Raw genomic sequence first — 22,850 nt, 5'->3', positions numbered from 1 at the left:
CATCCAAGACTATAGTTCTCCAAAATACAAGTACCAATCCAAATGAAATTAAAAATGATTCAGGCCAAAATTCACAAATCCAGAATGCTCCCAGAGGTGCAAGAGATGTGCCTGCAAATCCCAGTAGAACAAGTATTCCTTCTGTTTAGTGGCATTGTATCATCCAAAAATTGAGTGACTAATGAGAAAGGTTTTCTTTGCTATAACCTTGATCACATTTATGAAGGATGGATTAAATAAGGCATCAGGAAGAGGTACTTACATTTCTAATTAAATGGCTTTCATGTTGTTGTTCAGTTGCTGTCATGCCCAATTCTTCGTGACTCCATGGACCACAGTATGACAGGCCTTCCTGTCCTCCACTATCTCCCAGAGTTTGCCCAAATTTATGCTCATTGTGCCAATGACACTATCTAATTATCTCATCCTCTGTTATCCCCTTCTCCTTTTGTCCTCAATCTTTCCCAACATCAGGGTCTTTTCCAATGAGTCCCCTCTTCTTATTATGTGGCCAAACTATTTGAGCGTCAACTTCAGAATCTGTGATTCCAAAGAACAGTCAGGCTTGATTTCCTTTAGGATTGACTGATTTGGCCTCCTTACAGCCCAAGGGACTCTGAAGAGTCTTCTCCAGCACCACAATTTGAAAGCATAAATTCTTCAGCGCTTGGACTTCCTTATGGTCCAACTCTCACAGCCATAAATTACTACTGGGAAAACCATAGCTTTGATATACAGACCTTTGTCAGCAAGGTGGTATCTCTGCTTTTTACTATGCTGCTAAGTTTGTCATTGCTTTCCTCCCAAGAGCAAGTGGCTTTTAATTTCATGGCTGCAGTGATCTTGGAGTCCAAGAAAATAAAATCTGTCACTGCTTCAATTTCTTCTCCTATTTGCCAGGAAGTGATGGGACTGGATGCCATGACCTTAGTGATTTAATTACAAAAGGGATCATGACCCATAGGATTACCTGGACACTGGATGGTGCTAGCAGGTTGGTTTTGTTTACTACAAAGGTAAGCTGGAGGAGAAAACCCAGTACATATGTGAAGTGGAAAAAAACCAATTGGGAGCATTACCAAGGGGATGGGAATATTGACACAGGCTAATAGCATTTAAAGGAAATATCAAGGAAGGTCTTTGGTTTTTAAAAGAGCAAATAAGACTTTACTGTGGGGAAATATAGGAATTAAAGGTAACTCTTGGTTGGGAGGCTGGAGAAGCATGGCAAGAGGGCAAGGCAGAGGCAAGAGGGAGCACATGTAAAGGAAAGCAGAAGCAGACAAAAACATAACAGAGTAAGGAAAGGAGAATGAACAGTGTGCGTGTGCATGACAGCTTACTGGTAGGGTAAGGAGAAGACATAAAGCTAGATCAGACAGTTTATAATCCAAAAACATGTACTATCTTGAAAGTATTGAGGGAAAAGCCAGAGACTTAGTCAGGTTAAGATCGAGAACAAAACAAGAGTCAGGAGCAAGGAAAAATGAAGCGCAAAGCCAGGTGCCAAAGTTGCTTCAAGCAATGGAAGGAATTCAATGCATGGTTTAAATCTTCAGCCATTGAGTCCACACAGCTGAAACTTTTTTTTTTTTAATTTGATTTATATGCCGCCTTCTCCGGAGACTCGGGGCGGCTTACAATGCGTTAAGCAATAGCCTTCATACTTTTGTATATTTATACAAAGTCAGCTTATTGCCCCCACAAACTGGGTCCTCAATTTACCTACCTTAGAAAGGATGGAAGGCTGAGTCAACCTTGAGCCTGGGGAGATTCAAACTTACAGTAATTGCAGGCAGCTGAATGTTAATAACAGGCTATTAGTCTGCTGTGCCACCAGGCTCTTTTATTGTTTAGTAGTTGCAATAATGAGATACTAATTTTGCCTGAAGTATTGGCAGTTTGCCATTTATTCAGAAGGGCATAGCATAGAATTCCATAGGCTGGGGTGATTTCCCATTTCTTGGCATCATGTTGGCCAAAGAGGTATCAGTGCTGGCTGAGCGAAGACCTGAAGAGATATCAGTACTGATGAAGGAAGGGGCTGCATTGATGAATCTGTAGGCACAATGCCCACTGGGACCAGATCTTAGAATCAGTCCTGGAACCATGACATATAACATTGGTAGTATATTATATTAATGCAATGAACAATACACTTAAAATAGCAGTACACAGTAAGTCTGTGATATATAAGATTAGTACAGATAATAATTGTGCATTACTTAGAAACTTTGTAACTAAGCGTGTATGTACAGAAAACTCTATATATAATGCTGCATTTTTCACATGGTTCACTGATCCATGCTTGGTTTTTTTTCCCCTAGTGCCTGGGTCACTTATTCTGGAGTTGAACTCTGGTATCAAAATTGTGGTGCTCCTCTTCTACTGGCACTGTTGTCTTTGTCACCTGGGTACATATTACCAGGTTTCCTTCCTTTGCACTTTTATTGCAGTCTCAGTCGTAAACAGAGCAAGACATGGACCTTCCCAACTTGATTCCAGACAGGTCTTATCCTGGTGTCTGTTGAGGAGATTGAATGATTATTGAACAGTACCAACTGGGCTTCTCTGCACTTCTAGAAGGCTGAAAAAGGTCTGCAGTTTAATTTCTTAATCCACCACCTCAAAGCAGAGAGGTATAAGCAACAGGATGGATCCATTTATTAGCAGAGGTCTCTTAAAATAGGTTAAATTGGATTTCTGATTATAGTGACTATATGGATATAGAATGGCATATAATCAGCCATCTACTCAAATTACGTCCAATTCAACATGGAATTTGGCTAGAAGTGTTTTCAACCATCCATTAAATCATTCTACCTCCTCACTAGATTTTGGATGGTAAGAGATATATAACTGCTCAGTACTCAAAGCCTTAGATTTATATTGAAAAGTTTATCCCATAAAATGTGGACCACAGTCACTCTTACTTATATGGAATGACTATCATATATTGGAACCACCTTTTTAGTAAATAATTTGCTAATGCTGTTATATTAATCTTAGAGGTAAGAAAGGTTTCAGGGCATTTTGAAAATGTACATATTACAGTCATTAAGTAGTAATATTCCTTGCAAGGTGACAAGTCCATGAAATAAATTTGTAAATTCTGGAATGGTTTATACATCTGAAAGCTGTTAAGGCTGGATGTGGATTAAATTTTGCATATACCAAAAACTGTTGTCAACTTGCTGAGCGAACCGAGTTGGATCAGGGACACAACAACATTTCAAAATTTGTAGTACAACCCCTCTCTTTGTCCCTCTTTGCCTACATGACCATGGGAGTGGATAAGCTGAGCAAGAAGATAAATAACTTTACCCATAATGGGCTGTCCATTGGGAGGCTACCAAATGCTATCAGAGAGGGAAGCCAACAAAGTGTTCCCAGATAGTAAGTACAGGTTCAAGAACATGAAGATAAAAGAAGTAGAATAAATTATTCCTGACAGAGGGCAGATCAGACAAGAAAAAGTCTAAAGTTCAATAGTAGAAAAGTGGAAAGAAGAAAATAAAAAAACAAAGAGCAGCAGCTTTTACTGCAATATCATCTAAATTAATGCTTTGTACTAAAGAAGAATATCCTATTCAGTAATACGAAACAAATGGTAACAGGCAAAAAAAAATAAAAAATGCTTCAAATTATAAGGAAATAGTAAATGCATTAGCAATACAGTTCCAGACAAACCAAGGAACCCCCTTTTTTCCAAAACTGGTCAGTTGCATGACAAATATCAAAAAAATACCTAAGAGTCAAAACAGCCAACCACTGAAAAGCCCACTGCCAGTGTACAAGTGCAAGTCAGAACTGTTCCAAGTTCTGCCACCTGAACGGAAACAGTAGAAGTGATAGCATAGGAGTCTAGTATGAAGGTGTTAGTAACAACAGAATAGGAAAAGCACCTATCGCCATCTTGACTAATGAAGGCTGATCCATCTATAAACAGTTCCCAGTCACATGATCATAGAGAACTGTAACTGTAACTTAATGACAAAAGGTAGGGTTAGGGCTTTTTTCTTCCTCCATTCCTGGACCATCTTAGAGATATAGCATGTTTTGCTTGCACAAAACAGTATCCACCACAAAAGGTATGAAATTCAATCAATAAAACCATAAAATAAAAATGTCCAAAAAGAAGTATATGCATATATAAGTAAAACATAAAACAGTTAAAACAAAAAATCACAAATACATTTTAAAAATATTTCCATGGTGTGGAAAAATGGTATTTAAAGATTTGGGGAATGTTACTATATCTCCTTTCTGATACTGTATAACTGATGCACAGTATTAAACCCACCTGGAAGAAAGCTTTTCAGTGTTGCAAACTCAAGACGTTAGTTAGCTAGTAGAAGTGGAGTGGAATGGAACTCCAATCATTTTCAAGATTGGATTCCAAGAAACATTATTTCAAATCCAGATTAATTTACTTCACTCTCTGTTAAACCAGATACCAGGTTGATAGTCCATACATCTGATAGTATTCCTTTCTTTCTAGCTGACTATTAACTACCCAAAAGTTAAAGCAACAAAAAATCCCAGGAAAAAAAAAAGGTTTTCACCTAAATATTTCCATACGAGGCCCTATTACAAGCACAACAAAGAGTTAGGCACACCAAGGAGCTGGAAGTAAAGTTCTTAAAATTTTGAATTGTAGTTTTGCAAAACTTAAATCTTTGAAAGTACAAATTTATGACACATAAAGCAGGAAGTTCATTATGCTAGTTTTATAGATGCTGTATAGTGGTAAAGACATAATTACTACCTCTGCTGCAAACAAAACTTAAAATAAATTAGCAACCTTGTGAGGCTAGCCAGTAACATATTTGTGTGTTCCCTCGAGGAAGCAAGGGATTAAAAAAATAATTCTCAGGTATTTGAAGATCTTAGCTTATTCCATATAAATTTTATTTATTTCCTAGCAGCAGGTATGACTAGCCTGGCTTTTGGTTAAACCCATTACCTTTGTTTTGGATTAATTAACATTTTTTTCCTCTCCACAATATAAAGCTAGAGTTTGGCGGCTTGTTGCAGAGATAGCCCCAGCATCCATAGTATTGGAGGACTGAAATAGTTTTATTAGCCAAATTAGGAAGTTGGAATTCACTTTTTCAGATCATAGAACGGATGTAAAATTGAATAAATGGGGAAAAGTTTATAGCTTTGCTTTACTCCCTTTTGAGAGGGGACTGGTGCCCATCTAATTTGCATTAAAATATTTTCATTATATTTCATGATCAGAAGCCAAATTTTCTATCAGTAAACGAGGAGATCAGTTGTGCCCAGAGGCTGTCTCTAGGAATTGAATCAAAAGCTGCTTTCAGGTCAATTAAAGGACATACAGTATCTCTCTTGGATGTTAAGAATGTTTCTGCTCCATAGCGTAGCACTAAATGTACTCCATAATGCAGCACTAGGCCTAATATAGTTCATCCTGAATTTAACTAGATTGCTTCTCAGACAAAACCCTAATCAAGGCTGTTCAGTTTGCTAAAATACTTGGTATAGTTTACTGAGATACTTAGATAGCTCCAATAAAGGAGAATATTTGTAGCACAGGGTTGAAATGAGGGGTCCTTGGTGCTCTTTGAGTTTGCTTGTTTTCTTGCAGAGATTTCATTACCCAAACTAGGTAACATCATCAGCGCTAGCAATGAAAACAAGAAAACAAGCGCTAGCACTGCAAGAAAACAAGCAAGCTCAAAGAGCACCAAGGACCCCTCACTTAGAAGGCTGACTGGATGGAAATGAGATGGACTGTCTTTCAGCACTTCAGCTTTCCCAGTTGCTTCGTCACTAAGAACTTGGACACCAAAGTCAGTCTCTGCAACAAATGACCTTTGTCATGTTAAAAGAAATATCCTTCTGGGTTCAGTTCCAAGTAGGGAAAAAAGACACTGGAAACATGGAGATTTCTTGGAAAGATGGTTTAATGGTGGACAGGATCACATGGTTTGAGTTTCTGAACAGAAAAGGGGCAGAGATGCTGAGTGTGCCTTGGTTTTATGCCCTCTCTGGCTTTGAACTTCCTGAGGCCCAGAAAGAGTATCCCGATTGGTTATCAGATTCCCAGGGGGTGGGGGTCTTAGCTAGCCTTACTGGCTGATGTAATCTTCCCAGGTGTCATTTGGTGAGTTTCTGTTGCTAGATGGGTCCCATTGTGTTAGTTTCTGTTGCTAGATGGGTCCTATTGTGTTGCAGATGATGGTCCTTTGATAAACGATTGGGTTTCTGCCTCTGGTCCATTGACAAAAGAGGGGGGGAGGCAGGAAGGTGGGAACTGCTTTGTCTTTAAAACATGTTTCTCCATTTCTCATCCAGGGAAATATATTCTGCCTTTTTAATATTTCCTAAAATATTTCATTCTTCTAGGAAAGGGGTAGGTGCTAACTTCCTACAGTCATTTGTGTAACACAAATAATCCAAGCGTTGTGATCAATTGTTTCTTCTAGTTTACTAAAGTCACACAATCCCATTTACATCTTTCTCAGTTCTGAAAAAATTCCTACTTAAGGGACTGTGCCCAACAGGGCTAGAGTCTGACTGGCTTGGTTTATGACAGTTTAAATCCCAAAATCCTTACAAAAGGAAAAAATGCTCTTCCCAACACCATTTAACCTTCTTTTAAATACGCATTTCATCTTCAAATAAGATAAAGCAAAGGAGTATCCACATCAACATTACACTGTTTAGCTGTTCAGATGTACTTTTTATTCCTCAAAATACCAACAAAATCGAATAGAAAAATTTTTACTTCCAATGTTATGTTTAGAAACCAAATTTGATTCCCCCGATCCTTTTGGCATCCCCACTCTAATTTCACAATATTAGCCTCTCTTTCTAGTTTTAAGCCAATTGATTCATTATCTGTGCTATAGTTCCCGCTGGGGTTAGTTTTCAATGAACTAAAATTTAGTGTGTCTATGGAGATTTTCAGTCATCCAGGTCATGGTTGTCCCAAAGGTGCTTTTTCAAGAGGCAACTGGAGTTTCTGGTTTTTCTTTGAAAACGTTTCGCTTCTCATCCAAGCATCTTCAGTTCTGGCTGCATGGTGGGGAATGGAAGGATCTATATCAAAATTGAACAACCCTCTCTCAACATAGGATGAGGGATATGACATCATCTATCTCCAATGTCCTTTCAACAGTTCAAAGAAGGCTCCACACCAATTTGCACCACTCAGGTGACCCTGATGACACAGATAAACCTCCAGGTGGTCTCAATGACTTTCTAAAAGAATGCAAATGACCAGCTGTCTGCAAGGAATACAAACCCTTCCATTCACGAGCATCCAGTCAGAGCAGAAGCTTCTTGGATGAGAAGCGAAAAGTCTTGAAAGAAAAACAAGGAAGTCCAGTTGCCTCTTGAAAAAACACCTTTGGGATAAAATTTAGTTTAGTTCATGGCTGTAAAACTAGACTCTGTGGGAGAGAATAAATCAGGAGCAATAAATGCTCCTGGTTTGGACTGGATCGCCCGATCCGGTAGCGATGGAGGCGGGTGGTTCGGAGAACCGGTAGCAAAAATCCCTGCCCCCACCCCATTGCCCAGCTGAGCCGCGCAATCATCAGAGGCTTTTTTTTATTATTTTTAAAAACATTTTTCTACAACCTCTTTGGCCGAAAAAATGCTTTTAAAAGTAAAAAAAAAAAAAGCCTCTGATGATTGCGCGGCTCAGCTGGGATCATCAGAGGCTTTGAAAAGCATTTTTTCTAAAATTTTCTACAAATTTTCTTTGGCCGAAGAGGTTATAGAAAAAATGTTTTTAAAAGGAAAAAAAGCCTCTGCCAATCAGGCAAGTCAGTTGGGATCGTCAGAGGCTTTAAAAGCATTTTTTTTACAACCTCTTCAGCCAAAGAGGTTGTAGAAAAAATGGTTTTAGAAGTTAAAAAAAAAAAGTTGGCCACACCCACTCAGTCATATTACACCCCCTCCAGCAAGCCACGCACACAGAACCGGTAGTAGCAAATTTTACATTTCACAACTGGAATAAATACTAATATATCTATTATGGAGGGGGTAAAAAAATCTAACGGAGTACATGGTGTTCTTTTGTAGTTGCCCATTGGCTTTCGCCCACAAACTAATACCCATCCTCCATACTCCACAAGGCCGGTAGGAAGCCTTGCCCTAAAAGCTGCGTATGAATGCTTGAGAGCAGTGGTGAAATCCCAATTTTTTTACTATCGATTCTGTGGGCGTGGCTTGGTGGGCGTAGCAGGGGAAGGATACTGCAAAATCCCCATTCCCACCCCGCTCTAGGGGAAGGATACTGCAAAATCCCCATTTCCTCCCCACTCCTGGGGGAAGGATATTGCAAAATCTCCATTCCCACCCCACTCTGCAGCCAGCCAGAGGTGGTATTTGCCGGTTCTCCAAACTATTCAAAATTTCCACTACTGGTTCTCCAGAACCTGCTGGATTTCACCCCTGCTTGAGAGTCCCTTCATCTATAGGACTCTTCTAGACCAAAGGTCAGCAAAGGAAGGCCGTGTGCTTGGCGAAGTTTCGAGTCAGCTGGCTCACATCCTCCTTGGTTCGGCCACCTACCACCTAACCGAAAGCGCCAATTAGCTACTAGCGTTTGAGCGTTCAAAACAAACACAGCGCCCGACCGCTGTGGCCGGGCCTAGGGCCCCAGAGCGGGAAACCCGAGCCGAAGGCGGATTGTTTGAGACTGAGCTCCCGCCGGGGACAGAAAGAGAAAGGCGATTGGTGGCGGGGAAGGTGGGCGTGGCTCCTGTGGGAGGAGGTAGGCGGATTAGCTCAGGCGCGAAGTGCGAGGATTGGCTGTGGCACAAGTGGGACGTTGAGCCAGTGGCGCGCGGAGCGGGTTTGGGAAAGGAGCCCGAAGGGGGCGGGACAGAACAGCGAGAAACCAGCCAGCCTGTCATGGCGCGAGTGTCGGTCTTGGGAGTTTCGCTGCTGGAGAATCCGAGCCCGTTTGATCACCCGCTCCGCTTCCAGGTGCAGTTTGAGTGCGGAGAGGCGTTGCCCCACGGTGAGTATCGGCCATTGGATTAGGACCGGCACACGAAGTCTCTACCTCCAACCGGCCGCGTTTCTAGGAGCAGAGATGCGTAACGGCGGGAAGATTTGGTCCTAGGATGTTCGGCCAAAAGAATTAATTACTAAATGACCCTGGCTATCCTCTCACTCCGTAGCTGTCCGGCCTTTTTTTTTTTTTTACAAAGTGGCTTTGGGGACCAAAAAGCGGAGCGTGCTACCTTGAGTTACTGGGAAAGAAGTGGGTTTAGATGAAACTAAATACCTACTGTTGGTGGGAGGGAGGAGGTGGGGTGGGGAGGAATTGTTGGAACCGCGATTGTAGTCTGATAACTTTATCCCAATCTCTGCACAAAAACAATTTTAAATACTTCTGCCTCCAAGATTTAACAGTAAGTTCTTCATACTGTAACCAAAAAAAAATTTTTTTTTCTTTATTTGATGGGAGTAGGGGAGGAAAGGTAATGACCTGAGGGGACTCCTAATAGAGATTTGTACTGCCCTGGCAAACAAGGAGAGCTTCTCTGCCTTCAGAATATAATAAACTGTGTTTTTTTTTGGAAGGTAGGTGGGCTTTCAGAGTACTGAAATAATCGTGAATTCCTTCAGATTTCAGCTGAATATTGCTTGAGGCTTATTATCCCTGCAGAAAGCATTCAGATCATTTTATCAGACAGAAATAGTATTCTGTTTATTGTTGGACTAATTTACAGAGCTTACGAAAGCTTTTACCATCAGCTCATTAAAAGCTTTATGCTCTATTCTGTTCTATGCTTTTTGACAGTTGTATTAGCCCTTTCATGCAAGGCAAAAAAAAAACCCTCCCAACTTTAAATTGTCAACTAAATGCATCTGCACATTACACTCTGGGATGAGTTAATTTCACTGCTGTTTAGCATTTATTACTTTTTCTTTTATTCCTTCTGTCATAGATGCATGTACAATTCTTAGAGGGGCAAGTCTACTTAACTATTTAGCTTCAAGTGGAAAATGAACTAACAAATCCATTACTGTATGCAGAACAAAGTAATGGTGGTTTTCTTAGTAACATCAAGATAATTGTCTGCCCTTAAAATCTAAATTTACAATCTGTTACAGGAGATGCAATCAGGAAAGACCCATATTGGATATGATGTCTCTTTTTCTATCTATCTAATTCTGTATCTTGGACTGAGAAATTTAAATTTGATCCTCTTGATTTCTACTTCCTACTGATTATTTCATGGGATTTTCATTTGTGCTATGATTTAGAATAATTTTGAGGAGAAGCTATTTTCTTAACCCGGCCACACACAAAAAAATACAAGACTTTATCCTATTATAGATTTCTTTTGAAGAAGAAATTGGGAATCAGTCTTTTAGTGTATGACTTTCCTCTTGTAAAGAAGCCTAGGAAGTGCCACAAAAAAGGGTCTGTGAGAAACATGATAATATTCCATTTTGAACTGCTGATGTTCTTATGTGATTCTGTTTATATATAACTATAAAGTTAATATGTAGTTCAGCATCAGTTAAAACCATATAGTTCACTTGTAAATAAACTTAAAGGGAAAGATCATGATGGCTCATGTGGTTAGGATGATAATTGGTAGGCTGGTGTTCAAGATCCGGTTGCTGCTGCAGGATGGGATAAACTCCCATCACTTGCTTCAGCTCCTGAAAGCAGTTTGGGTGACCACGAGTAGATAGATGGGTACCTCTTCAGTGAGCAGTTTAGTGGGGACATGAAAGGAATCTCCAACAAGGTATCCCCTGGGCAACGGTGATGTTACCGGCTAATCCTTTCAATCTGGGAGTGCTTCAGTATTCCTGGCATGACTGTAATATTGAAAGCATGAGGGAAATAAATAGAAAAATCTTAGAATCTAGTACTATATTTTGTTTATTTTCCACATTTTGCTCTGGCCACAACTCCAACATATTCAACATAATTTAAAATTAAAGTATAGGTAGGCTTCACTCCCTTCATAATTTGATCTGTTCTACCATTATCTTCATGGTTGCTGAACAGCTATATTGCTAGACACCCCAAATCTTTAATCCACATATTACCCAATAGTATATCCAACTGATGGTGAAACATTCTAGGTGAATTCAGAAACCCATCTAAATCAAAGGCAGAATATGTCTTCTGTAATTGGGCATTGATTGTGATGAAAAGTAGAGAAACAGGACTAGAGCTGGGAGTGAACGATTTATAATCCAGGCCTGCATGGAGCCCTTGAAAACATTTTTGTCGTTCTGAAGTCACATCCAATCATTCCACTAGATTTTGGTGATGCAATTGTAAAAGCTGATGGTGTGTTTTCCCAACATTTTGAGTTTAAAAAACATGGGAAGATCGTATATCGATTCTTATAATTAGAGTTCCTGCACTATATGAGTCAAATGTCATAGCTGCATCAACAATCTGTCATAAAAGTTTATGCATAGTACACGTAGTCTTCAACTTACAACAGTTCACTTAATATCCGAAGTTACAATGGTGCTGAAAAAAGTGACTTATGACCATTTTCACACTTATGACCATTGCAGCATCCACATGGGCACGTGATTTATATTTGGATGCTTGACAACTGACTCACAATTATGATGATTGCAATATTCCAGGATCATGTGATCACCTTTTGCAACCTTTTGACAAGCCAAGTTAATCAGATTCACTTAACAACCTTGTTACTAACAACTGCAGTGATTCAGTTAACAGATGTGGCAAGAAAAGTTGTAAAATGAGACAAGACTCACTTAACAAATTTCTCACTTAGCAAAAGAAATTTGGGGCTCAATTGTGATCATACGTTGAAGACTATCTGTAGTCATTGATGGTTTTCACTGTTGTAAGTATCCAGAGTCACTTAGGTGAGATGAGCTGCCATACAAATTGAAGAAAGATTTTATCCAAATAAAATGGTCATAAAGACAGAAGACAATAAAGTACATTTTCAGCAGTAACCATGAGAAGAATCTAGGAGTTCCAAGTGGATAACCAGTTAAGTATGAACTAGCCATGGGCTGCACCCCCAAAAAAGCCAGTGCAGTCCTAGGCTACATCAACATAGGAATGCTGTTGTATCAATATCACATAAAGTATTAGTACTGCTATATACTGCTCTTATAAGACCACACATGGAATACTGTGTCCAGTTCTGGTCACCACAATACAAAAAAGAATTGAGACTCCAGAAAGAGTGCAGAGAAGGGCAACAAATATGATTAGGGGGCTGGAGACGAAAACATATAAAGAATGGCTGCAGGAACTGTATGTCTAGTGAAAGGAAGAGAAGGACTGGAGTGACATAATAGTGTTCCAATATTTGAAGGACTGTGAGAGAGAAGACGAAATGGACATAGTCTGCAAAGCACCTGATGGCATGGCAAATAGTGAATGGAAACTTATCAAAGAGAGATCCAACCTAGAACTAAGGACAACAATTAGTAAGTGGAATGGCTTGCCTTCAGACATTGTGGATACTTCAAAACTGGAGGTTTTTAAGAAGAGATGGACAACCATTTGTCCGGAATGGTATAGCGCAGTAGTGGTATTCAGCCGGTTCTATCCAGTTCGGGTGAACCGTTAGCAGCAGCTGCGGGAGGCTCCTCCCATCTGCCCGGATGTCATCATGTCCCATTTTTGATGCTCTGCGCATGCGCAGAAGGTCCTGTGCATGTGCAGAGGTGTTGCGCGCGAGCGAAGCGAGCACATGTGCTCGCATTTGCGAACCGGTAGCAAAGGTAAGTCAATACCACCCCTGGTATAGGGTAATGCTTGAGCAGAGGCTACTTTCCCAGTTTGGTTTCATCTGCAAATTTGATGAGTTCCCCTTCTATCTCCTCATTTAAATCTATGAAGATGAAGAGTACTGGGCCTAAGACAGAACCTTGGGTACCCCACTGCATGCATCCCTTCATGTAGATGTAGTTTCATTGAGGACTACACATTGAGTGTATTTGGTCAACCAGTTATGAAGTCATATGGTGGTGATACTGTCCATCCCACATTTTCTATCTTACCAAGAAGTAGGTTACTTATCAAATGCCTTACTGAAGTCAATAAGAACAACATCAGTCTTGTTCTTGCATAGATGTGTAACATCCCCAAACATATTAATTCAGTGACTTGTGTCAATATTTTCATGTTGCAAGGGTGGAGGATAGTGTATTTCAGTGATTTAATATTGTAGCATTTGCAATTATATCCACTGTTTTTATTTTTCAGATTTGGAATGGAAGATCATCTATGTGGGATCTGCAGAGAGTGAGGAATATGATCAAATACTTGATTCTGTACTGGTAGGACCTGTTCCAGCTGGGAGACATATGTTTGTGTTCGAAGTAAGTTCTATTTTTTTTTATTTGGAAAAAGAAAGCAGGGACACAGCATGAGTGGAGAAAGAAGTCTAATCACTTCCAATGCTTTTTAAGTAGAAAAGTGGGATTAAAATATTCTACAAATCTACAAATACTTGAAAATTTATTTCCTTTAATATTTCTAGTAGTAATGTTCTAGATCAGAGTTCCCCAACCTTTCCAGCTTCACGGACCAGCAGGGGTTGGGGATCCCGGTTCTAGATGAGTGTGTCCTAAATTATATATTAATTCAATCATAGCTAAACAATTCAGTGCATGCTCTGTATGGAGAAGTTCTGAGATCAACTCCCAATATCTCAGAATAAGGGCTGGGAAAGATTCCTATCTAACACCATAGGAAACTGCTGCAATGTTGAGTGCTAAATTAGACCAGTGATCTATTTTGCTTCCTTTGTGCCAAAATCCAGTGAGATGTGTTGAATATTATATTTGATTTGGGCTATTTAGGAATGGATTTAATTCTTCTTTTAACCTATGAACTGTTGGGTTTTTTTGGGGTGATGTATGGCTTGCTATTAATAAAATGGAAAATTCATTTATGCTTCATATTCTTTGGAAAAACAGCAAGATACAAGTGTCATTGATATGTTTTCCATTTCTTCTGTAGGCAAATAGTCCCAACCCCGATCTAATCCCTGAAAGTGATGCTGTGGGAGTTACAGTAATACTCATTACTTGCACCTACCTTTGTCAGGAGTTTATCCGCATTGGGTATTATGTGAATAATGAATATATAAATCCTGAATTAAGGGAGAACCCGCCTCTCAAGCCAGACTTTTCCCAGGTGAGACACTATTAAGAACACATTCATTGTATTTTTTCAGTTTAACACAACCCCTTATCTAAATTATAGTTCCCATTCCCTAGAAGTTAGGTGAAGGAAAATTGGCTGGTATATTTTTCTGAAATATGAGTACTCAGGTGGGAAATTATAAGTTGTTTTGCTTATCATGATATAAAAGGGTCACTGTACAAATATATAATAGCTATTTCTTTGTCTGTATAGACAAGTATACTGAACCAGACAACCTGTGACCCATGGGTCAAGGCTGAGTGATGCAATACAAGCACAAAGGGACTGGTGGAGTCTGCAGGAGTTGGGGAGACTTACCTGAGCTATTTGCAACCTTTCCTGCAAAGTTCCCTATGCCTTTTTCCCTGCAAGCTCCCCAGAAAGGAAATTGTAAGGCCAAACTCACTACTGTGCTCCTGCCATCATTGACGTTCACCTTGCAGGCTTCCCAGCCTTTTCCATTTACAGAGTATTGGGAACTTTGTAAATGAGGATTATATATTATAGTTTCAGAGAGATTTCCTTACCTAAAAAGATAAACTGAATGACCACAGGTGGGCTAACAGCTTGTTGGCTTACCCATTGTGGGAAGCTGGCAGTAAGCATTGGAAATCTTCCTTCCATCCTTTCCTTCTTTCTATCTTCCTCTCTCCCTCCTCCCTTTCGTCCTTCCTCTTTGTTCCTTCTTTCCTTCCTCCTTCTCAGCAGACAGCTAACTTGCCCAAGTTGCTGGGAAACTGTCACAGAAATGAGGATCACATGACTGCAGCAGCAGCAGTGCTGAAGCAGCCACAACTTTCCCAAATTTCATTCCCTCGGAAATAACAAGTCAGTATCCTCTTTAAGTTAGCACATTTCAGATACCCTTGTTGAAGAGTTTTGCCATATGATGCACTTTTTCACCCTGTTAAAGGTTACAAACATAAGAGGTTTGATAGTATATAGATTTTATTAAAACAGAGCGTGTTTTGAAGAAAATAAAGTTCACACAGTCTTCAAATAGCAGCTGTAGCTAGTCAGTAATTCTTGAAATCAGCAGTTATGTAGTACTGGTGAATATACAGTTATAGAAAAGCCATTATACAAATTAGGATCCCAGAATTAGGTAGGTCAGAGGTGGTTACAATGATTTCAGTTCAGTATCAGTTTATTATATGCTTCCTAGAAAAGTCACTATGTCTTGAATAGGTTGCAGAAAAATCTGTAGTCCTTACGATACAGAATGAACCTTGATATTTTTTGAGCTACAGGAAATAATTTTGTGTGTGATTAAATGATTTTGCTTGCGGAATATTAGGATAAAGATTTTTAAATCTTGAAGTTAATATCAAGTGTTACTGATCATCTTAACAAAGTAAAGGAATTTAGTAATTTAATTGAGGAAAGGATATATCTGACAAAGACATTTAAAGCAAATTGACAGAAAAAATCTTGTTGGGATGGAGTTCAACATTCAGAACAGAGAACTGAATTAGCGTGTAAAACATGCATGGTCTCTTGCATGGAGATTACTTTGATGAAATACTGTAGAGTAGTAAGAATTATTCATAATCGGCTTCTAGTAGTATTTGTATTTCTATTTATAAATATATATTTGTAGCTCTGTGGGGATCCTTGGTGCTCTCTGAGCTTGGTGAAGATGTTTCATTATCAAACTAGCACAGTAGCACTTATGATATTATTTATTTATTTATTTATTTATTTTATTTATTTATTTGATTTGTATACCGCCCTACTCCCGAAGGACTCAGGGCGGTGAACAGCCAACAATAAAATACATAAATACACAAAATTTAAAAACCCGATAAAATCAAATTAAACTTTTTGGCCCAGACAAATTAAAATACCCCAATAATTTAAAAACAGATTAAAATTTACATATTTAAAAAGGGAAGAGATCAGGCCAAGCCCGCTTGATGGAATAAAAAGGTCTTCACAGCACGGCGGAAGGAGCGCAGATCCGGGATCCTCCGTATCTCCGGGGGGAGCTCATTCCAGATGGTAGGTGCCCCCACAGAGTAGGCTCTCCCCCTAGGGGCCGCCAGTCGACACTGTTTGGCTGACGGCACCCGGAGGAGTCCCTCTCTATGAGAGCGTACTGGCCGGTGGGAGGCTATTGGTGGTAGTAGGCGGTCCCGTAAATAACCAGGCCCTAAGCCATGGAGCGCTTTAAAGGTGGTAACCAAAACCTTGAAGCGCACCCGGAAGACCACCGGGAGCCAGTGCAGCTCGCGCAGGAGAGGTGTTACATGGGCGCGCCATGACGAGGGCATGAGTGACCGTGCGTAACGAGTCCCGATCCAGAAAGGGACGCAACTGGCGAATCAGGCGGACCTGATAAAAAATCCTCCCGGTCACGGCCGTCAAGTGCTCTTCTAAAGACAGCCGTGAATCCAGGAGGACGCCCAAGTTGCGAGCCCTCTCCGTGGGGGCCAATGATTCGCCCCCAATAGTCAGTGATGGCGTCAACTGGCTATATCCTAGTTTATATTACCTAGTTTAGTAATGAAATGCCTGCAAGAAAAAAATCATCAACCTCAGAGAGCACCAAGGATCCCACGTTTATATTATTCTACATAATGCTGATTATTTTTCCGCTGCTTTTCTAGTTGCAGAGGAATATTCTGGCCTCCAATCCCCGAGTCACCCGTTTCCACATCAATTGGGATGGTCCTAAAGATCAGATGGACAATATTGAAAATGTAGAGCCAGAGCCTGATGATTTCCTATCTTCTAACTGTGCCTACATCAAAGGATTGATCCCTTCTGTAGGCTTGCAACCTGAAAATTCAATGGACTGCATGTAAAACAGGCAGAAGAATTTAAAGATGCAGAAAATTGCAACTAAATGAATTATTTGAAAAATCTGAAGAGATATGGATTCTTACGGCCAGTAAAGCAATGGGAGTCCTAATTGTTACATCTATGTAGACAAACATATCAGAGCTCTTTTCATATCTGGATTTATAACAAATGTGTCTTCCTGATTATAGATCTGTAATTCTGTCATGTTATTTCTTGAGTGAAACTTGTGCTGACTGCTTATGAACACTTAGTTGATACAGAAAAATCTTGTGCCATAATTCCTGAAGGCTCAGAACAGTTGGAACTAATTTATTATTCTGATCATCCATTTCTTAAAAGTTGGCACAGCAAGCACTCTTTTCTGAACAATTTGAATTTCTCTCTTTTTTTTGTTAGTACAGAGAGCTGACTATTGAGGACATGTTTTTAATAAATGACCAGATACATCATAGCTGTTATTTGGTTGTTCCTGTTTTATAACCATTTTCTCCTTGGCTTCAAAGATACTTGGCTTGCATCAAAGATTAGTAAAGTTTAGTTTTAGAGGAAAAGTCTGCTGGTTATATAGAGTAGCTGTCATAATGCTGCTTTTGAGAGTGTTCTAGCATGCCACAACAATTTACTAGTAACCTCAAAATGACTATTCCAATGTCTGAGTAGCAAAAATAGGCCAGTGCTGAACTTATGTATCTCCTTGTATGTATCTTCATTTATGGTCTTATACTTACTGCACTCTAAAATGCTATTTACAGTTTATACAGACACTTGTCAGTATTAGATACTTATCCTATCAAAAAGGAAACCACATCCTAAGAAGTAGAAACAGTTATGCAGGCACTTACCATACTACCGTACACTACTATTTGCACCTCTTAGGTTGGAGTTTCCTTTTTGATAGGACAACTTTGTATTTGTTGTTTTTTACATGGCTTACTTGCTTTCAGGGATTACATTCTTTAGTATTTGACTATTTACCTGATATATGATAAACCTATCCTGCACAGGAGTCTTTTATGGAAAGGATTTTCAATAAAAAAAAAATGTGTAAAAACTAAATAATTTACATAATAGTTTGTGGCATAAAACATGGAGTGTCTCCTCTTTGATAAGTTAATATTTAGTAAAGTTAAAATTGATGCTGATAGGTTTTGTTGCTTTAAAGCAAAAGCAGTGAAATATATTTCAATTATTCTGGGGAAAGCTAACCTACTATATGTGGGGCTTAGCCAGTTGTCAAGTGGTATTGATTTAAGTCAGCTAAATGAGGACAGGTTTTCCCTTTGAGATATTTAACTTTCTATGACAAAGATTCCTAGATCCCTAGAAGTTATTAAAAACAGAATATTATGTTTAAACTGCAGTCGGTACTGTTTGCCAGGTTAATGCCTATTTTAATTTTTATTTTAAAAAACCTCCCTTTGCCTACGAACAGACATAATCCAAAATTATATTTTGGATATAAGCTAGTCGGTTTTATACAAGGACACTAAAAGTATTTTATAATATAACTATAAAATATGATTGTTGAAAGCAAATATAAGTAGCAATATAAAATGAAATTTAACTAAGATAAACAGCAAAATAAAGATTTAAAAGAAGCAGACATGAGGTCTCGTAATAAAATTCCTGATTTGACATATCTATTAAAAATACTGAGGAGATGTCATGAAGAATTATGTTCTAGGTACTAGAAAAAGTTGCTGAAATCAGATATCTCCCTTAAGATCAATTGAGACATGAACCTCCATTAAACTCAAGAGGTACTTCTGTATGAAATATCATGCTTTTATTTTTTGTGACCATAGTTTGAGAATATCAGCATAATTTAGTATATAAATACTGAGTTTTAATCGAGACAAAAAGATTGTCAAATACAGAAATTGAAAATCTTGGAATTACAGGTGAAACTTGAAAAATTAGAATATTGTGCAAAAGTTCATTTATTTCAGTAATGCAACTTAAAAGGTTGCATTATAATGATATATATGAGATAGACTCATTACATGTAAAGCAAGATAGTTCAAGCCTTGATTTGTCATAATTTTGATGATTATGGCTTACAGCTCATGAAAACCCCAAATTCACAATCTCAGAAAATTAGAATATTACATGAAATCAATAAAACAAGGATTGTACTTAGAACAATATCGGACCTCTGAAAAGTATAAGCATGCATATGTACTCAGTACTTGGTTTGGGCCCCTTTTGCATCAATTACTGCCTCAATGCGGCATGGCATGGATGCTATCAGCCTGTGGCACTGCTGAGGTGTTATGGAAGACCAGGATGCTTCAATAGCGGCCTTCAGCTCTTCTTCATTGTTCGATCTCATGTCTCTCATCTTTCTCTTGGCAATGCCCCATAGATTCTCTATGGGGTTCAGGTCAGGCGAGTTTGCTGGCCAATCAAGCACAGTAATCCCATGGTCATTGAACCAGGTTTTGGTACTTTTGGCAGTGTGGGCAGGTGCCAAGTCCTGCTGGAAAATGAAGTCGGCATCCCCATAAAGCTCGTCTGGAAGGAAGCATGAAGTGCTCCAAAATCTCCTGGTAGACGGCTGCATTGACCCTGGACTTAATGAAGCACAGTGGACCAACACCAGCAGATGACATGGCTCCCCAAATCAACACAGACTGTGGAAACTTCACACTAAACTTCAAGCATCTTGCAGTGTGTGCCTCTCCATTCTTCCTCCAGACTCTGGGTCCTTGGTTTCCAAATGAGATGTAAAAGTTGTTCTCATCAGAAAAGAAGACTTTGGACCACTGAGCAACAGACCAATTCTTTTTTTCTTTAGCCCAGGTAAGACGCTTCTGACGTCGTTTGTTGTTCAGGAGCGGCTTGACGAGGAACACGACATTTGAAGCCCATGTCCAGGATACGTCTCTGTGTGGTGGCTCTTGATGCACTGACTCCAGCCTCAGTCCACTCCTTGTGAAAGTCCCCAACACTTTTGAATGGCCTTTTCCTGACAATCCTCTCCAGGCTGCGGTCATCCCTGCTGCTTGTGCACCTTTTTCTTCCACACTTTTCCCTTCCACATAACTTTCTATTAATGTGCTTTGATACAGCACTTTGGGAACATCCAACTTCTTTTGCAATTACCTTTTGAGGCTTTCCCTCCTTATGGAGGGTGTCAATGATGGTTTTCTGCACAACTGTCAGGTCAGCAGTCTTGCCCATGATTGTGATTCCTACTGAACCAGACTGAGAGACCATTTAAAGGCTCAGGAACCCTTTGCAGGTGTTATGGCTTAATTAGCTGATTAGAGTGGGACACTGAGCCTAGAATATTGAACCTTTTCACAATATTCTAATTTTCTGAGATTGTGAATTTGGGGTTTTCATGAGCTGTAAGCCATAATCATCAAAAGTATGACAAATCAAGTCTTGAACTATCTCACTTTGCATGTAATGAGTCTATCTCATATATTAGTTTCACCTTTTAAGTCACGTTACTGAAATAAATGAACTTTTGCACAATATTCTAATTTTTCGAGTTTCACCTGTAGCATGCTTATTTAATGCTATGTAAATCTTTTAAAACAATCATATATGTGACAAAAATAAGGTAAAAATGTGAACTAATGTACTTCAATGTGGAATAAGCCTTAGCTTTGAAGTGTTTTGATCTTATTTTGAATGTTATTTTGATCTCCAGAGATTCTAGGATTTTATCTGCCACAAGCTTTGCTATGGAACAAATATGCTATAAATGTGTTATTTTTCTGTTGTGCTTCATTTTTGCCACTTTTCCATTGTCCCATTTCTTATGACAATTTTGTTATAAACTGTCCATCAAATATTCAATTGGTTTTTTTATATCAAATATGGCCAGAAAGGGCCCTACTCTCAATATATTAAGTGAAACTAAACTGTTCAATTACTGAAAAATACTGCCTTATTACCCTTGCAGAACACTTGTGCTTGTGCACTGCTGTATCTTAAGTTTGCTTCAGTGTTTTTCAGGATGTTGAACATAGTCTGTTAATGTGAAACATAATTATTTTAAAGGTTGTTTCAACAGCAAGGACTTCTCTATGAAAGACAGAACTGGTTCAGCTTCCTCAAAAATATTTGAAGGATTTCTTTAGTTCCAAGAAGCTGGAAATTCATCTAAAATTATTACCATCTTTTTTTACTGATAGTTCTTACGAGAAAGTAAGAGAATGCTGTCCTAATAGAAATACTAACTTCTATTCCTCACTAAAATATATGAATAAGAACCAACCTTCAACACCCTTTTTCAATTTATTTTCTTTAAGAAATACTTTTATTTATTCAGCCTGCCTTCTATTAAACAATGGAGTAAATATATCTGATTTATGCCACCTGCAGTTTTTATAGTTTCTAGCTTTTATAATATAAGCAAACAAGCATTGTTTTGCTTGCAGTCTTGACAATATAAACTCTGGGCTTTTCTTGAATTTGTGTTCCCCTGAGAGATAAGAACATTTCTTGATAGGATTCTTATGAAACTTTTTAATCTTCTTCAAGGTTACTTTCTTTTTAAGCTGTTTCCAAATGAAACAATCTACAAGTATAATGGGAGGAGAGCATTCAATCGTACATCAGGAACGAAAAAAGAGAAGTGGAAAGGATTGAGAAAACTCTCTTATTTTTATGTAGGTATTTACCATTCAGCTACAATAATGATAGGGAGGCTCCACAGTGCTAAAAACAAGCCAATTATTTTTTCATCCATGTTGCATAGAATGGCTGGGATCTAATCATTCTGGAGGTTTTTCCCCAAGGGATAAGATAACATACGCACTGCAGAAAACAGGATATTTTCTTCCTTATTAGATACTATTTGGCATCATTACAATATATTGTATAAATCTCTTGAGCAACAGCAGGATTTCTCCTCCCAATCTTTTTATCCTATAATAAAGACGCTTGTTTATCCTACCAAAATATAGTCACTTCAGAAATATAAATTTTGAATTTCTAAAATGCTAACATTTACAGATATAATACTAAAAACAAAACTTACAAATTGTAAGGTAGGTTATATCATTTTTTTATATGGTCTAGAATTCAGAATGTTTCTGTTACTTCAGAGTGGTATGAGGAATCTGCAAGTTGAACTAATTTGATTTCTATAATTCAAAGAAAGTCAAATTTGCCTGTTTGCTATGTTTAAAATTTAGATTCCAGTTGTTGATTTCAGTGTCCACTCACTAGTGCAGGGGTGTCAAACTCTATTTCATTGAGGGCTGCATCAGGGTTGTGTCTGACCTCAGGGGCTGGGGTGGGTGTGGCCAGGGCCAGCTTGATGTCACTCGTGTCGGGTGCCTGTGATGGTCCAAGTGCTCTGCCAGCGAAAACAAGTTCCGGAGCTCCATTTTTGGCTGTGACGGCCTCCTGCAACCCTCTGCCAACACAAACGCAGCTCAGGAGGGCCTCACGCAGCCCTCCCGAGCTCCGTTTCACTGGCAGAGGCCAGTCCTTCACTGTTTCCAGGGCAGCCCGCAGGCCAGATCTAAGCACCCGTGGGCCAGATCCAGCTCCCGGGCCTTGAGTTTGACACTCTTGCACTAGTGCATCTAACTAATAATCTAAATTTGTTTCTGCAAAAAAAAAATACTTTTTGTAAGCAAACATACAAATATTGGTAGAAATAAATTAACAGAGTTCTAAACAGATTTCTGGGGAAGGAAAGGCAAACGGAAGACATTCAGCTAAAAGTGGAGCCAATAACAGTGGAATGGAGACCTGGCAAGTAGAACAGCTCTTTGCAATTCTTTTCCAGATAAGAGGTCTTGAGACCACCCACAAGTGCTCCAGAAAGCTGTTCCTCATGAGGAGAATGCAAGTCAGCAGTCTCCAGTGGATTTAGAGCTTTAAGAGAGAACGAAAAACCATTTTCACT

General features: G+C 39.1%; 1 protein-coding gene across 2 annotated transcripts; it reads left to right on the top strand.

Moving 5' to 3' along the window:
- Positions 1-8,895: 8,895 nt before the first annotated feature.
- Positions 8,896-17,971, top strand: ASF1B (anti-silencing function 1B histone chaperone). Of its 2 annotated transcripts, XM_070934393.1 has the most exons (5): positions 8,896-9,004; positions 13,226-13,341; positions 13,985-14,161; positions 14,876-14,998; positions 16,780-16,860. In XM_070934393.1, exons 1-4 carry the CDS (start codon positions 8,896-8,898, stop codon positions 14,993-14,995), a joined length of 522 nt encoding a protein of 173 aa, XP_070790494.1. In that variant the 3' UTR covers positions 14,996-14,998; positions 16,780-16,860. The 2 variants fall into 2 exon arrangements, with proteins under 2 accessions (XP_070790494.1, XP_070790493.1); XM_070934392.1 differs by lacking the exon at positions 14,876-14,998 and having other exon boundaries at positions 16,780-17,971.
- Positions 17,972-22,850: the final 4,879 nt, after the last annotated feature.

The sequence above is a fragment of the Pituophis catenifer genome, unplaced genomic scaffold (assembly GCF_029215685.1).
Source record: "Pituophis catenifer annectens isolate HBS135680 unplaced genomic scaffold, rPitCat1.0.hap2 SCAF_2, whole genome shotgun sequence".
Classification (NCBI taxonomy): Eukaryota; Metazoa; Chordata; class Lepidosauria; order Squamata; family Colubridae; genus Pituophis; species Pituophis catenifer.
This window is presented reverse-complemented; position numbering and strand designations above follow the sequence as displayed.

Bases quoted from the DNA above. Each gene is read 5' to 3' on its own strand.
- ASF1B (XM_070934392.1), top strand. From the start codon at position 8,896: ATGGCGCGAGTGTCGGTCTTGGGAGTTTCGCTGCTGGAGAATCCGAGC. The intron at 9,005-13,225 runs GTGAGTATCGGC...TTTATTTTTCAG, and splicing joins CGGAGAGGCGTTGCCCCACG to ATTTGGAATGGAAGATCATC. The intron at 13,342-13,984 runs GTAAGTTCTATT...TTTCTTCTGTAG, and splicing joins GACATATGTTTGTGTTCGAA to GCAAATAGTCCCAACCCCGA.